General features: G+C 59.1%; 3 protein-coding genes across 3 annotated transcripts; 2 read left to right on the forward strand and 1 right to left on the reverse strand.

Annotated features, from left to right (window-relative positions):
- Nucleotides 1-770: 770 nt before the first annotated feature.
- LOC125351748 (tubulin beta-4B chain) lies at nt 771-3259 on the forward strand. The gene is made up of 4 exons (XM_048346730.1): nt 771-931; nt 1251-1359; nt 1444-1554; nt 2053-3259. The coding sequence occupies exons 1-4, from the start codon at nt 875-877 to the stop codon at nt 3111-3113; spliced, it is 1338 nt and encodes a 445-aa protein (XP_048202687.1). The 5' UTR covers nt 771-874; the 3' UTR covers nt 3114-3259.
- Nucleotides 3210-5371, reverse strand: LOC125351752 (protein FAM166A-like). The gene is made up of 5 exons (XM_048346744.1): nt 4605-5371; nt 4395-4521; nt 3989-4083; nt 3644-3761; nt 3210-3340 (listed from the first exon to the last, which is right to left on the reverse strand). Exons 1-5 carry the CDS (start codon nt 4974-4976, stop codon nt 3249-3251), a joined length of 804 nt encoding a protein of 267 aa, XP_048202701.1. The 5' UTR covers nt 4977-5371; the 3' UTR covers nt 3210-3248.
- A 4047-nt stretch (nt 5372-9418) lies between these two features.
- On the forward strand, nt 9419-12028 carry LOC125353492 (protein STPG3-like). Its single transcript, XM_048349201.1, has 6 exons — nt 9419-10299; nt 10402-10610; nt 10703-10837; nt 10921-11009; nt 11271-11556; nt 11895-12028. Exons 1-6 carry the CDS (start codon nt 10088-10090, stop codon nt 12026-12028), a joined length of 1065 nt encoding a protein of 354 aa, XP_048205158.1. The 5' UTR covers nt 9419-10087.
- The last annotated feature ends 1078 nt before the right edge of the window (nt 12029-13106 follow it).

A 13106-nucleotide genomic window follows, 5' to 3' on the forward strand; every position in this document is an offset into this window, starting at 1 on the left:
CACCTTCCCCTCCGGCCGCGGCGGGCGTGCCCGGCCCTGCCGTCTCCAGGCGGCTTCCCGCTCCTGGGGCCCGCGGCTCCCAGGCGACCGGCGCCCGGCCAGCGTGTTTCCACAACACAGGGGCCGCCGGGGCGGGCAGGGGGCGAGGCCGGGCTCCCCGGGCGCGGGCGGGCCCCAGGCGGCCTCCGGCGACGCCCCCACCCCCGCTTCCCGAGGCTCACAGCCGGCACCCCGCCTCGGCTCCCAGGACCCTGCGGTGCCCGCAGCGCGGGGCTCTGCAGTGACCTGGCGGGTCCCGCACCGCCCGACAGGCTCTCGCGCCCCGACGGCGCCCCGGAAAACAAGCTGATCGGGAGCTGCCGAGCCAGGAGATGCGGCACCAGGGCCTCGCGCCCCCCCCCCCCCCGCCCCCCTCCCGCCCTCGCGCCCTCCCCCCGCCCCCCTCCCGCCCTCGCGCGCCCTCGCGCGCCCCCGCGCGTCCCGCAGCGCTGCGGCGGTTACCAGGACGCCAGACCCGCGCGGCCAATAGCGCCGGCCGGTCGGCGTCTCCCGGGAGGCAGCCAATGGGAGAGCAAATCAATCATTTGAAAGAGCCAATGAGCTGAGCGTCGGCAGCGCCCGGGGCGGGGATCGTGATAGGGAGTCTGCGGGCTGGATTGACCAATCACAAGCATATTGGGTTGGAAGGCGGTCCCTAGAAGGCTCGATTGATGGGGAATCGACCAATCAAACAAGGCGCGGTGTGGGCTGCCCAATCCGGGGCTTGCGGAGGCGGGCCTCGGAGGTATATAAGCGCCGGCGGAGCGTCGGTTGTAGCACTCTACGCGCCTGCTCCTCAGCCCCCGTCGCTCCTGAAGCCTGCTCCGCTGACGCCATGAGGGAGATCGTGCACTTGCAGGCCGGGCAGTGCGGAAACCAGATTGGTGCCAAGGTGGGCCGCCGGGACGCCGCGGGCCGGGCCCCGGAGACGCGGTTGGGTTGGCCGGGACGGGGGGACGGGCGGCTGGGGAAGATGGCGGCGTTGGCCGGGCGCCGGCGCTCCGGCTCCCCGCATTGCGACTGGAGCGCCGGGGGCGAGCCTGGCTCGGACCCGGGCGGGTGCGGGGTCCCTGGAGCATGGCGCCGGGACGCGAGCCGGCAGGCTGGGGGAGGGAAGGCAGGCCTGCCGCGCCCATCCGGGGCGGGGCCGCCCGGCGCACCGGCCGCGGTGACTCAGCCCGCGCCCGCCGGGCCGCCCGCGCTCCTTACAGTTCTGGGAGGTGATCAGCGACGAGCATGGCATCGACCCCACCGGCACGTACCACGGGGACAGCGACCTCCAGCTGGAGCGCATTAACGTGTACTACAACGAGGCCACCGGTGAGTCCCCGGGTCGGCCCCTCCCGCCGCGCCCGCGCCGGCCCCTCCCGCCGGCCCCTTTGCTGACTCTCCTGCCCTCTGCAGGTGGCAAGTACGTTCCCCGCGCCGTGCTAGTGGACCTGGAGCCGGGCACCATGGACTCCGTGCGCTCGGGGCCCTTTGGGCAGATCTTCAGGCCCGACAACTTCGTTTTCGGTAAGTGCTGACGGGGCTGGGCGGGGCCTACCGCTCCCGGTGGCTCAAAGGTCTAGGGGCTGCCCAAGGTCACCGCTCGTAAAATCTCCGGAGCCAGTAAGTAGGTAGACGCCCTCTCCTGCTTTCTGAGTCACCCAATCTCCTGGTCGAAAGAGGCTTTAGGTGTGAGGCCCAGCTGTCTCCCCCGGGCAAGGAACGGATAGATGTAATCTCTTGGCAGTGCACTGTGCAGGCGGAGCTGGCCTGCTGGCCTTGGAAACTGGCGGGGCTGCCGTGGGGGAGGGTTTGTCCTAGCTTTGATCCCTGATTTACCTTTTCGTAGATAAGGCTGGCTACTGTGGACTCACTTTGGGGGCTCTTTTAACCCTACTCCAGGGTGTTGCTTCGTTTCCCTGGGAACTTTTGGCATGGCTATTGCGCGGGGGGGGGGGGGGGGGGGGCGCCGCGGGCTGTCTGTTGTCGTCCATGTGCCTAGTGACCAGATATCCTCTCTCCTAGGCCAGAGTGGTGCTGGGAATAACTGGGCCAAGGGGCACTACACGGAAGGCGCGGAGCTGGTTGACTCAGTGCTGGATGTTGTGAGGAAGGAGGCGGAGAGCTGTGATTGCCTCCAGGGTTTCCAGCTGACCCACTCCCTGGGTGGGGGGACTGGGTCTGGGATGGGTACCCTCCTCATCAGCAAGATCCGGGAGGAGTACCCAGACAGGATCATGAACACCTTCAGTGTGGTGCCCTCTCCCAAAGTGTCGGACACAGTGGTGGAGCCCTACAACGCCACCCTCTCAGTCCACCAGCTTGTAGAGAACACGGATGAGACCTATTGCATTGATAACGAAGCCCTCTATGACATTTGCTTCAGAACCCTAAAGCTGACGACACCCACTTATGGGGATCTGAATCACTTGGTCTCTGCTACCATGAGTGGGGTTACCACCTGTCTGCGATTCCCTGGCCAGCTCAATGCTGACCTTCGGAAGTTGGCCGTGAACATGGTCCCCTTCCCCCGCCTGCACTTCTTCATGCCTGGTTTTGCCCCCCTGACCAGCCGGGGCAGCCAGCAATACCGGGCCCTGACCGTGCCAGAGCTCACCCAGCAGATGTTTGATGCCAAGAACATGATGGCTGCCTGTGACCCCCGTCATGGCCGGTACCTGACAGTGGCTGCTGTGTTCAGGGGCCGCATGTCCATGAAGGAGGTGGACGAACAGATGCTTAACGTCCAGAACAAGAACAGCAGCTACTTTGTTGAGTGGATCCCCAACAACGTGAAGACGGCCGTCTGTGACATTCCACCTCGAGGGCTAAAAATGTCGGCCACCTTCATTGGTAACAGCACGGCCATCCAGGAGCTGTTCAAGCGCATCTCAGAGCAGTTCACGGCCATGTTCCGGCGCAAGGCCTTTCTGCACTGGTACACCGGCGAGGGCATGGACGAGATGGAGTTCACGGAGGCTGAGAGCAACATGAACGACCTGGTGTCCGAGTACCAGCAGTACCAGGACGCCACGGCCGAGGAGGAGGGCGAGTTTGAGGAGGAGGCAGAGGAGGAGGTGGCCTAGAGCTGGATCAGCAGCTAATGCGTGGGAGCAGTGTGAACTCTTTATTCACTCACAGCCTGTCTGCTAGCCCTGTCCATTGTACTCTTGCTGTTCTGTCTTGACATCATGTGTTGTACAGACACCATTAAAGCATTTTCATAGTGTGGTGAGGCTTTGCCGTTCCAGTTCCTTCTGATAGGCCTTCCGGGTGCTGTTGCCAAATGTCAGTGCGTAGTTATCCTGCATGGCTGCCAGGGAACAAGATGTAAGCTGAGCCATTCTGCCATGATCCCGGGGTAGGCACATAAAAGCCTGAGCTGTGCACTGCAGTCTGCACATAGCTTCTGAGGTTGGGGAAAAGGGGAAGCTGGCACGGGCCTGGAGCCTGTATCCTATCTAGGTGCCTAATCTGTCCAGAAGGCAGACCTGGACTTTGTGGCACCAGAGGAGCTAAATAGTAAGAATCCAGTGAAGAGCTGGGGGGGGGGGGGGAGTATGAGCACCCCACTGGGCTTGTTGGGCCACGCCCACGGAGCCCTGGCAGTACTCACAGGGAATGAAGCCCATGTAGAAGGGAATCAGGCCCTGGCTCCTGTAGACGGTGGTGTTGGGCCAGTGGTTTCTGGGTAGCCTCTCTCCCAGGGCGCAGACTGGATTTCTGAAGAGGAACTGGGGAGATGACAGGTATGACAAGCCACCTCCCCTCAGGGAATGCCAAACAAGGTGACTGGAGATTGGAGTTCCCCCCCCCCCCCCAGCAAAATGGGTCCCAGACCTGTGGACAGGCCCTGAGCCGGGCAGAGCCCTTTTCGTGGCCCCCTTGAGAGAAGCTTCCAAGAGGGAGTAGGGGATTGGCCTTGCACACCTGGGAGCAGGCAGGGAGGGATGTATTCTACCTGATTCTTATCAAACTCGTCCATGGCCTGGGTGACTCCATCGCGATAATTTGTCCCCATCACCCAGGCAAACCGGGGGACGAAGCCAGCATAGCCTAGGGGTGGGTTTGGTGTTAGTACCGCGCTGGGTTCCTTGGCCTTCCCCTGGGCATAGCTGTTTCCTGGTGTGGGAAACCTGCCAACCACTTTTGCTTCCAATTGTTCACTGCCTCTTGGAGAGCCCAATGGGAATAGGGGATCACCACCCCCTGGGGGGAGGCTGGACTCAAAAGAAACACCTGTGAGGCAGGGGAGGGTTAGGAGCCTTTCCAGGTCAGGGAGGGGCTCAAGTGGTGATAGTGCAATATACTCATTCTCCATTCTTCAGTCCCTGAACCTTGGGGATAGCCTGGGTACCAACACTTACCTGAGATGGCCTTTCGCTGGATGAGGTTGGAGTGGTCCAGCTGGGGTAACCGCTGGAACCTTCCCACATCTAGTGTCTCCTGCTGGGGGGGTGAGGGTGGACACTCTTCTCGCCCACTGCGGTACAGCTGCAATGGAGGAGCGAGTCACCGCCCAGCTCCCGCCTGGGGCTTGGGAAGGCCAGGCCCAGGGCGATGTCATCTCCCATTACCTGGTACCGCCCTGGGCTCTCATGGACAGGGATGGGACTCTTCCAGCCCTCTTCCCCGTATGCCAGCCTCAGGCCTGGGTGTCCTAGGTCTCCGGAGTCTCCTTTCCTGCCGGGTGGGCATGGTGGGTAGGGAGGAGAGGGCATGGAGCCTGCAGGCATTGGAGCCTGTTTGGTTATGTCCTCTAGCCCTGGTTGTCCCAGGGTTTCTGCCTTCTGGGCTGGGAGCTGGCCCAGGGCCTCCAGGTTCCTGTAGGGCTTCGGACCTGTCCAGACAGGGCACTCAGTGAGCCAAGTGGAGAGAAGGCTGAGGCCAGGAGAGGGCAGGGCTGGGAGGCTGGCCTTTACCAGAGTGGTGGGGGATGTAGGGCTCATTCAGGTCCCGACAGGGGATCCAGGGGGCCTTGGGCTTGCTGAAGTCCTCAATGAACTTGGGCTTGGACATGGGTGACAGTACGGAGCAGGGGCTCTTGTGCACACTGGGGTCTGTGAGCAGCTGTGCTGTGGTACGGCCATAGGTATTCCCCACCTGGTATCGCAGTTGAGGGTAGAAGCCGGCATAGCTGTGGAGAAAAGGGGCAAGGGCAGCCCCCGGGGCTGGGCCAGGTCGGCCAGCAAGATGCCTGTCCAGCCTGTCACAGGACTGTGGCAGGACATCAGACCTCTCGCTCCCCTGTGACATGGGGCAGTGGAAGCACCTGCCTTCCAGGCTCTTGGGGCTCAGGGTAGCACACACTAAATGCTAAGAATGTGCCTGGAGGTGAGCTTCACCTTCCTCTCCATCCGATGTTCCTCCACCCTCTACCCAGCCTTCCTTTACCCCTCACTCAAGGACGAGGTCAGCGGAGAGCTCTGTGGAAGCAGGTGCAGGGGGCCGGCCAGGCCTGGTGCTCAGCTCACAGGGCAGGAAGGTGCGGTACGGGCCTTGGCTTTGGCTTCTGCCACCCAGAAGGCCAGTGGCCAACTCTACCGCCACAATCTGAGAGTGGGTGGGAGGCTAGGCTTGGAAGAGAAGTGATACTTTGACTTCATGGGGAAACAGAACACACTCAGGGTGGGGGGGCTGCAATCGTGGAGAGATGGTTTTATTTTCTTCTTAGGAGCCATCTCCTGCTTCCCAACTGGTTAAACTACAGATGTGCACTAACATGCCTGGTTATATTGGTGTGTGGTGCTGTGGAACAAACCCAGGGCCTCAGGTATGCTAGGCAAGTAAGTGCTGTACCACTGATCTACATCCAGCATGAATTTTCTTTATAACAATTGCCAGGATTTACCAGTTTAAGGCCAGCCTGAACTGGCAAAGCAGTTCTCAAGACTCCACCCCCCCCCCCCCCCCGCTGGGCGCCTGTGGCTCATTCCTGTAATCCCACCCATCCAGGAGGCTGAGATCTGATGATCGCAGTTTGAAGCCAGCCTGGGCAGGAAAGTCTATGAGACTATTATGTCCAATTAACCACCAAAAAGCCAGAAGTGGAGCTGTAGCTCAAGGGGTAGAGAGCCAGCCTTGAAGAAGAGAGCTCAGGGACAGCATGCAGGCCCTGTGCAAGCCCAGGACTGGCACACATGGCAAACAGGACTCACACTGACCCAGTAGTGTGAAAGCTGAGCAAGGCTGAGAGTACCCGAGAGTCGGCCCCTCGTGACAGTAGAGGGAGGCATGGGGTGGGCAGCTGTCCCCATTATATGTGCCTTTTTTTTTTTTTTTTTTTTTACTTAGGCACCTGCATATTTACATTCTGTAGAGCAGTTTTATTTTTTATCTTTTTAGTCATTTATCAAGCCCAGGACCTCATGTGTGGCAGGCAAACACTACCACTGGGTCATATCCCCCCCACCAGGTATTGGGTTTGGTTTTTTAAAACTAATTTTGCTTTAACTGGAGGGGGTTCTTAGTGAGGCAGTCTAAGTCATTCTCCGTGGAGGAGAGCTGGGCATTTACTTCACCCGTCTCTACCAGCGGTTCGTGTGGCTGCTCCTGTTTTGCTGCTGATGGGCATGCTGGCCACCTGTGTCTGGTAGAATCCAGTAGGGAGGGGTGTGGCCTGGACCCCTTCTGCAGCCTTCTCCTCAGAACTTTCTTGTCGTAGAGCTCTTCACTCCTCGGACCTCAATCCCAGCTGCACTAGGTGGTGGGACCCTTGCCTGCAGTCCCTTTAGCACCGGCCCTTGCCCTTCCAGTCCACGTTAGAGTCCACTTCTGCTGTCCACCCTGCCTTTCCACCCCAGCCTCCTTGCAGGTTCTGCCTCTTACCCGGGGATATAGTGAGGTTCTGGTGTGAAGAGGTTATGCTTCTGAGTAGCTGTCATCTGCCAAGACTCTGGCCTAGCCGACTCAGCCCCTTCTGTGTCTGCTGCCTGCCTGGAGGAGTCCCGTTGCCTGGAAACCATTGTGAAGGGCCAGAATTGTGGGCCGGCCCCTGGTCCCATCCTGTGAGTGCTCCCATCTCACAGGCAGGTGGCCCACGACCAGACGGGCGAGGCTAGGAAGGCGTCCTGGCACTGTAGGTGGGCCTGAAAGGAAGCCTCGACTCCAGAGCTCCAAAAACACAGACGGGCAGTGTCACTATCCCTGGAGGTCAGGACCCAACCGAGAATCTGCCCACATCCCAGGGTGAGACTCCGTCCCACCTTCCCCCCTGCAGAGGTAGGTCAGTGCAGTGTCTGGGGGGTCCACCCTCTTCTTCAGTGCAGAGTATGGGGTCCTGGCCAGAGAGCTGGGTGGACTTGCCAACAAGAGCAAGTTATCGTTTCCTAATTTTGCTTTTTTGTTCAGGAGGAGCTTTCTCCCCACAAAAATGAAGACATTATCAAGGAAACTATTAGTAGGTTCATACTATGTAAACACAATACAATAGCAACAAAAACGATACTGAAGTTGAACACTAGGGGCTCATGCCTGTAATCCTAGCTGCTCAGGAGGCTGAGATCTGAGAATAGAAGCTAGAAGCTAGCCTGAGCAGGAAAGTCTGTGAGACGTGTGTGTGTGTGTGTGTGTGTGTGTGTGTGTGTGTGTGTGTGTGTGTGTGTGTGTGTGTTGTGGGGCTTAAACTCAGGGCCTGGGCACAGTCCATGAGCTCTTCTTTTTGCTCAAGGCTAGCACTCTACCACTTTGAGCCACAGGGTCACACCATTTTTTCTGTTTGTTTTTTCCTGGTGGTTAATTGGAGATAAGAGTCTCAGAAAAACTCATGCCTGTGATCCTAACTACTCAGGAGGCTGAGATCTGAGGATTGAGGTTCAAAGCCAACCCAGGCAGGAAAGTCTGTGAGACTCTTATCTCCAATTAACCACCAGAAAACCGGCAGTGGAAGTGGTGCTGTGACTCAAGTGGTAGAGCACTAGACTTGAGCTGAAGAGCTCAGGGACAGAGTCCAGTCACAGACTTCAAGCCCCATGACCAAGGGGAAGGAAAAAAAAAGGCTCATGGACTCTCCTGCCCATGATTCTCAGATCTCAGCCTTCTGAGCAGCTAGGAGTACAAGTGTGAGCCACCACTGACCGGCTGGGACACTCTTACATTCAATTAAGCACTACAAAGGCTGAAAGTGGAGTTGTGGCTCAAATGGTAGAGCTCTAGTTTTGAGCAAAAAAACCTCAGGGAAAGTGCCCAGGCCTTGAAAGTTCAAACCCCAGGACCAGTGCACATACATACACAAAACACTGATACTAAGGCAAACTACAAACTGGAAAAACAAGTGTTGCAAATAGATATGATATCAACATATAACGTTATCATAAAACCAAGTATGAGAAATTAACCACCCAATATTGAAGTGAAAATGCTAACACATTTTAAGAAAAAAAATCTATAGTCAATAAACACATAGAGGTACAGCCTAACCTGAATAAGTGCTGATCAAATTCTGCCAACAGTCTGGGAGTAGAAACCACACCTATAATCCCCTCACTGGGGAGGCTGAGGCAGGAAGATCAGGAGTTTGAGGCCAGCCTGGGCTACAGAGCCAGACCCTGTATCAAAATAAAGTAAATACATAAAAACAATACTATAAAAGAATCTTTTCTTTAAAAAAATGCTGTAAGGGGGGTTGGGGATATGGCCTAGTGGCAAGAGTGCTTGCCTCCTATATATGAGGCCCTGGGTTCAATTCCCCAGCACCACATATACAGAAAACGGCCAGAAGTGGAGCTGTGGCTCAAGTGGCAGAGCAAAAAGAAGCCAGGGACAGTGCTCAGGCCCTGAGTCCAAGGCCCAGGACTGGCAAAGAGAAAAAAAAAAGAAAAAGAAAAAGAAAAAGAAAAAAAGTGGTAATCTGGGCACCAGGGGCTCAAACCTGAAATCTAGCTACTCAAGAGGCTGAGAACAGGATTGCAGTTTGAAGCTAGCCTGGGGCAGGAAAGTCTGTGAGACTCTAATTAATCACCTAAAAGGTGGAAGTGGAGGTGTGGCTGAAGTGTTTAATGCACCAGCCTTGAACTTTCACAAAAGCTCAGGGACAGGGCTCAGGCTGAGTTTTAGTCCCAAGACCAGCGCACGTGCACACACACACACACACACACACACACACACACACACACACACGCTAGCAATGGCAATTACTAATGTGCAGTGCTGGGACACTTGGAGCAGGATCGGCTAATAGAGATCAGGTCCCAACAGCTCAAGCTTCCACCTCCCGGGTCTACACTCAAGAAGTTTTCTGATGCAGGGCCAGAGATGCGCGTACAGTGTCACTCACCACAGCATTGTCTATGACCTACATGGCCACAGGGCCTTTCACGCCAGTCAAGTTTCTACCAGGGGAAGTTACACCAGGGGAAGGGAGGCAGCCTTGTGACCACTCACCCAAGTCAGATGTGTTTTCTCGTGTCCATCATCTGTCCACCCATCCAGAGGGTCTCGCTGTGCCAGCCAGCTGGGCGGGAGGGACCCCGAGAGGAAGACACTGCCGAGGTGGAGGCTCTGAGGATAAGGTGCTTGTGACCAGGGCCTGCCTGGGAGTAGGGGGCTAAGTTCAGGGCCCGGGTTACCAGCCCAGCCTGCAACAGAGATCCCACTGCAAGGGTCTTGGTGCCCAGTGTGTTTCTTGTTTCCTTGTGCACATTATTCCTTGTGCCGTGTCTAGATGGTTCAGTCTATCTGCAACACATCCTGGCCTCCGTGACCCAGGCAGAGGACAGGTCCTCATACCCATGCCCATACCTGTACCTCACACCCAGGAGCCAGACCTGAGCTGGGAAGCTCCTCCTCCCCCTCCTCCCCTCTCCCCCAGCCTCCTTGCTGCTCCCCACACACCTGGGTATCCTAGAGGACCTGGCACAGGCTCGTGGGGGTCCTGACACCTTCCCTCAGACCTGCTAGAATGCACGTCGGCCCCCAGCAGAACCCGCAGTGTAGGAGAAGGCAGAGGGTTAGGGAAAGGAAGGCTGGGGAGGGAGAATGGGAAGCTGGGCCAGGAATTCCTGCATAAGTTCTGGATCCTCTTGGCCAAGGCTGACCAGGGTGACCCCTTCTGGGCTGGACAATGGTCCTTCCCGCGGGAGCTCCCAGCAACAGAGGGCGTGGGGTGCGAGTCAGCAGTGAGGTCACAGAGCCCCATAGTACCCTCAGAAAGAGAACAAGAGGGAGGATGGATTTTGATCAGAAGACTGTGAAATTTCTGGCTAATTTTTACATCAATGACGGCAAACACTGGAAGCATGGCTCCTTGAGGCCGAGGCCCCCTCATCCCTCGGAGTAATTCCAGAGGGGGGCAGGCAGGGGGGCGGCGGTCTGGGGGCGGCGGTCTGGGCGCGGCTGCCAGAGGGCCGGGTGAGCCTTGGCTGCCGCCTCTTGCAGGCCCGAGGCTGAGGTGCTGTGGTGGGACGGGGAGCAGGAAGAGGGGTCTGCCATGTGGCTTCTGAAGACCAAGAGGGGCCGGAGGGCCCCAGCCCGGCCCCAGCCGCCCCCCGCGTGCCAGCCCGTCTGCACCAAGACCCTGCCCAAGCTCCAAGTGTGCCCCCCGGAGGAGTGCTGGCGCATCTGCCCCGGGACCCTGAAGGAGCTGCGTGAGCTGGGCTCCGGCCACCCTAGGGAGAGGCAGGGTGGGGAGCAGCCTGCCAGGGGGAGCCCAGGCCCCCAACTTGCCTCCCGGTGTCAGTGCTGGAGCAGCGGCCCCCGATCCTGACCGACCTGGATGTCCCCGGCCCCACCAAGTACGAGGTGCCCGATGCGTCTGTGCGCGAGTCCTCCCCACATCCCCGCTACACCTTCGGCCTCAAGTACCCCAGCCGAGGTGGGTGCCCCCTTCCTGGGCCCCGGGCCGGCCCCCTCCTGGGGGTGGGGGACTCCCCCTGACACCCTCCCCACTGGCCACAGAGGGCGGTGGCCGCAGGGCATGGCAGACCTCCTGGCTCCAGAGCGAAAGCCCTTTCACTCAGAAGGCCGACTTCAATAGAGAGCAAAAGGTAGGGGGCCTGCACATGCAGTCCTGTGGGGACCAGACGGGAGGGGGGCAAGGGAGGGGACCCCAGAGCCAGGGTCGGGGAGCAAAGGGTTAGCAGAGGGTAGGTAGGGGTTGGGGTGAGTGGGAGGGGCTGGGTGGTCAGATCTGAGGACGGGGGGGGGGGGGGCGCGGGGCGGGACACCTAGGCCTGGTGTCTTGGGATGGGGCGTGCTGGCACTGGCGGGTAGAGTAATACAGCGCCCCTTCCCCTGCTCCCTCACAGTGGCCATCGCCTGCCCAGTACATGCCCATCAGCTGGCCCGCCTTCCCGGCCTTCAGCTTTGGAGTCTCTGCCTCCAAGGCCCCTCAGGGCCACTCCCATTCCGGGTGGACCCGGGCCAGGCGTTCCCGTGCCCATCCCCCACTCCAGGATCCTCCACAGCCCCCTGGGGAGAAGCGCCCCAGCCCCAACACCTACAACATCCTGCCTGGATTCCGCCTGCAGAGCCGGCGCTCTCCAGCCTTCTCCATGAGCCGCTCACTGGGAAGTACTTCCTGGATCCTGTCCTGTAAGGAGGCCTGGGGGAGGAGGGCAGGCGGGCCTGAGCCAGGTGGGAAGGGGCAGGGCTGGGGTTCTTGGGGGAGGAGGGCAGGCCTGGGGTTCCTGGGGGAGGAGGGCAGGCCTGGGGTTCCTGGGGGAGGAGGGCAGGCCTGGGGGAGGAGGAGGGTAGGCCTGGGGTTCCTGGGGGAGGAGGGCAGGGGGGCCTGAGCCAGGTGGGAAGGGGCAGGCCTGGGGTTCCTGGGGGAGGAGGGCAGGCGGGCCTGAGCCAGGTGGGAAGGGGCAGGCCTGGGGCCTGCTGGGCTGGGGCCCGTGCCTGGGGGGTATCCTAGCCCTTTCTCTCTGCAGCCCGAACTCCTGGCCCTGGTACCTACTATGTGGAGGACTGCCACAACTCCCGCTTCCCCTCTGCTCCAGGAGTGGTCATCCAGGGTGTGCGCAGACCCAAGCGCCATGACACAGGTCCCTTCTGTACACTCTAGGCTCGCTGGCATGGATGAGAGTACAATGCTGGCTTCCCCGGAACTTCCTCTGGAAGTTCTTCCTCTGGAACTTGGCACCCGCTAGCCTGGCTTTCTGACCCTCCCAGCCTGTGGACCCTTTTATGGGTTGTGGACAAGGAGAAACAAGCTCAGAGCACCCATCTGCCCACCTTCCTGCCACACCGAGATGCAGTTGGTTCTTCTGAATTCTGTGGTGTGCCTGACTGCCCATCTCCCACCTGGTGCGCTGTCCTCAGGATGTGGCCTGCTGCGTATCTAAGTCCTAGACTTCCCTGCCCCATCCCTGCATGCTCTCTTCTCTAGCGTGGTTGGGTGGAAACCTAGAGCTGATCCTGAGCCTCCAGTTGTGGGACAGGAAGGGGAAGGGCCCTGTGGGATGCCCCTACTTAGACGTCAGACTCCCTAAACTGACATCTGAGGTAGGCGTCTCCTGACGGTCACTAGGAAGGCCCAGGGCCTTGATAATCCAGCTGGGTTTGGCCATTGTTGCCCTGAGAACCCTGGCCCAAGGCTGTGCAGGCCAAACCACAGCCAATGACGTTTCCAGGCCTCCACTCATTAGCTGGAACAGCAGATTATCTGTTGGTCCCTCTGGCCCCGGCCTGACCTCCTCCTCAGACTCATCTACAGCTAGTGATGTCAGTTGCTCCTGTTCCCCTGCAGCTTCTTCCTCCCACATCTAGGCAGGGAGCAGAGCTCAGCTTTGCAAAGGCTCTGCTCCAGCTGCTGCCCTGTGCCAGCACCACCCCTTTTGCAGAGTGGAAACTCCGGTCTGAAAATGAGTGCTCTCTGCCTGTGCCCTCTGACTTCACCAGCTGAAGGCTGGACGGCAGCCACCTGGGGATATTGCCGCTGCATCTTGTGCTACCCAGATCAGCCAGCAGGAGCAGCAGGAAGAGCCGTGGCGGTAGCCCTGGCTTCAGGAGGGAAGTCTTCCTGGAGAAGGCAGTGACAGAGGAACTTTATTCTATTGATCTATTTCCTGCCAGTTCAAGGGCTTGAGCTCTGGGTCTGGGCACTGTCCCCGAGCTCTTCTTGAGGTGAGCACTCTACCGCT

Source organism: Perognathus longimembris, chromosome 1, assembly GCF_023159225.1.
Source record: "Perognathus longimembris pacificus isolate PPM17 chromosome 1, ASM2315922v1, whole genome shotgun sequence".
Classification (NCBI taxonomy): domain Eukaryota; kingdom Metazoa; phylum Chordata; class Mammalia; order Rodentia; family Heteromyidae; genus Perognathus; species Perognathus longimembris.

What these genes read in the sequence shown, in the direction of transcription:
- LOC125351752 (XM_048346744.1), bottom strand. Translation starts at nt 4,976, where the DNA reads ATGAGCCCTACATCCCCCACCACTCTGGTAAAGGCCAGCCTCCCAGCC. An exon ending in ACGAGTTTGATAAGAATCAG is followed by an intron (nt 3,762 to 3,988) that starts GTAGAATACATC and finishes TCATCTCCCCAG; the next exon opens with TTCCTCTTCAGAAATCCAGT. An exon ending in CTACATGGGCTTCATTCCCT is followed by an intron (nt 3,341 to 3,643) that starts GTGAGTACTGCC and finishes GTTCCCTGGCAG; the next exon opens with CCATGCAGGATAACTACGCA.
- LOC125353492 (XM_048349201.1), top strand. Translation starts at nt 10,088, where the DNA reads ATGGTCCTTCCCGCGGGAGCTCCCAGCAACAGAGGGCGTGGGGTGCGA. An exon ending in CGGGACCCTGAAGGAGCTGC is followed by an intron (nt 10,611 to 10,702) that starts GTGAGCTGGGCT and finishes TCCCGGTGTCAG; the next exon opens with TGCTGGAGCAGCGGCCCCCG. An exon ending in ACTTCAATAGAGAGCAAAAG is followed by an intron (nt 11,010 to 11,270) that starts GTAGGGGGCCTG and finishes GCTCCCTCACAG; the next exon opens with TGGCCATCGCCTGCCCAGTA.
- LOC125351748 (XM_048346730.1), top strand. Translation starts at nt 875, where the DNA reads ATGAGGGAGATCGTGCACTTGCAGGCCGGGCAGTGCGGAAACCAGATT. An exon ending in GAAACCAGATTGGTGCCAAG is followed by an intron (nt 932 to 1,250) that starts GTGGGCCGCCGG and finishes CGCTCCTTACAG; the next exon opens with TTCTGGGAGGTGATCAGCGA. An exon ending in GTACTACAACGAGGCCACCG is followed by an intron (nt 1,360 to 1,443) that starts GTGAGTCCCCGG and finishes TGCCCTCTGCAG; the next exon opens with GTGGCAAGTACGTTCCCCGC.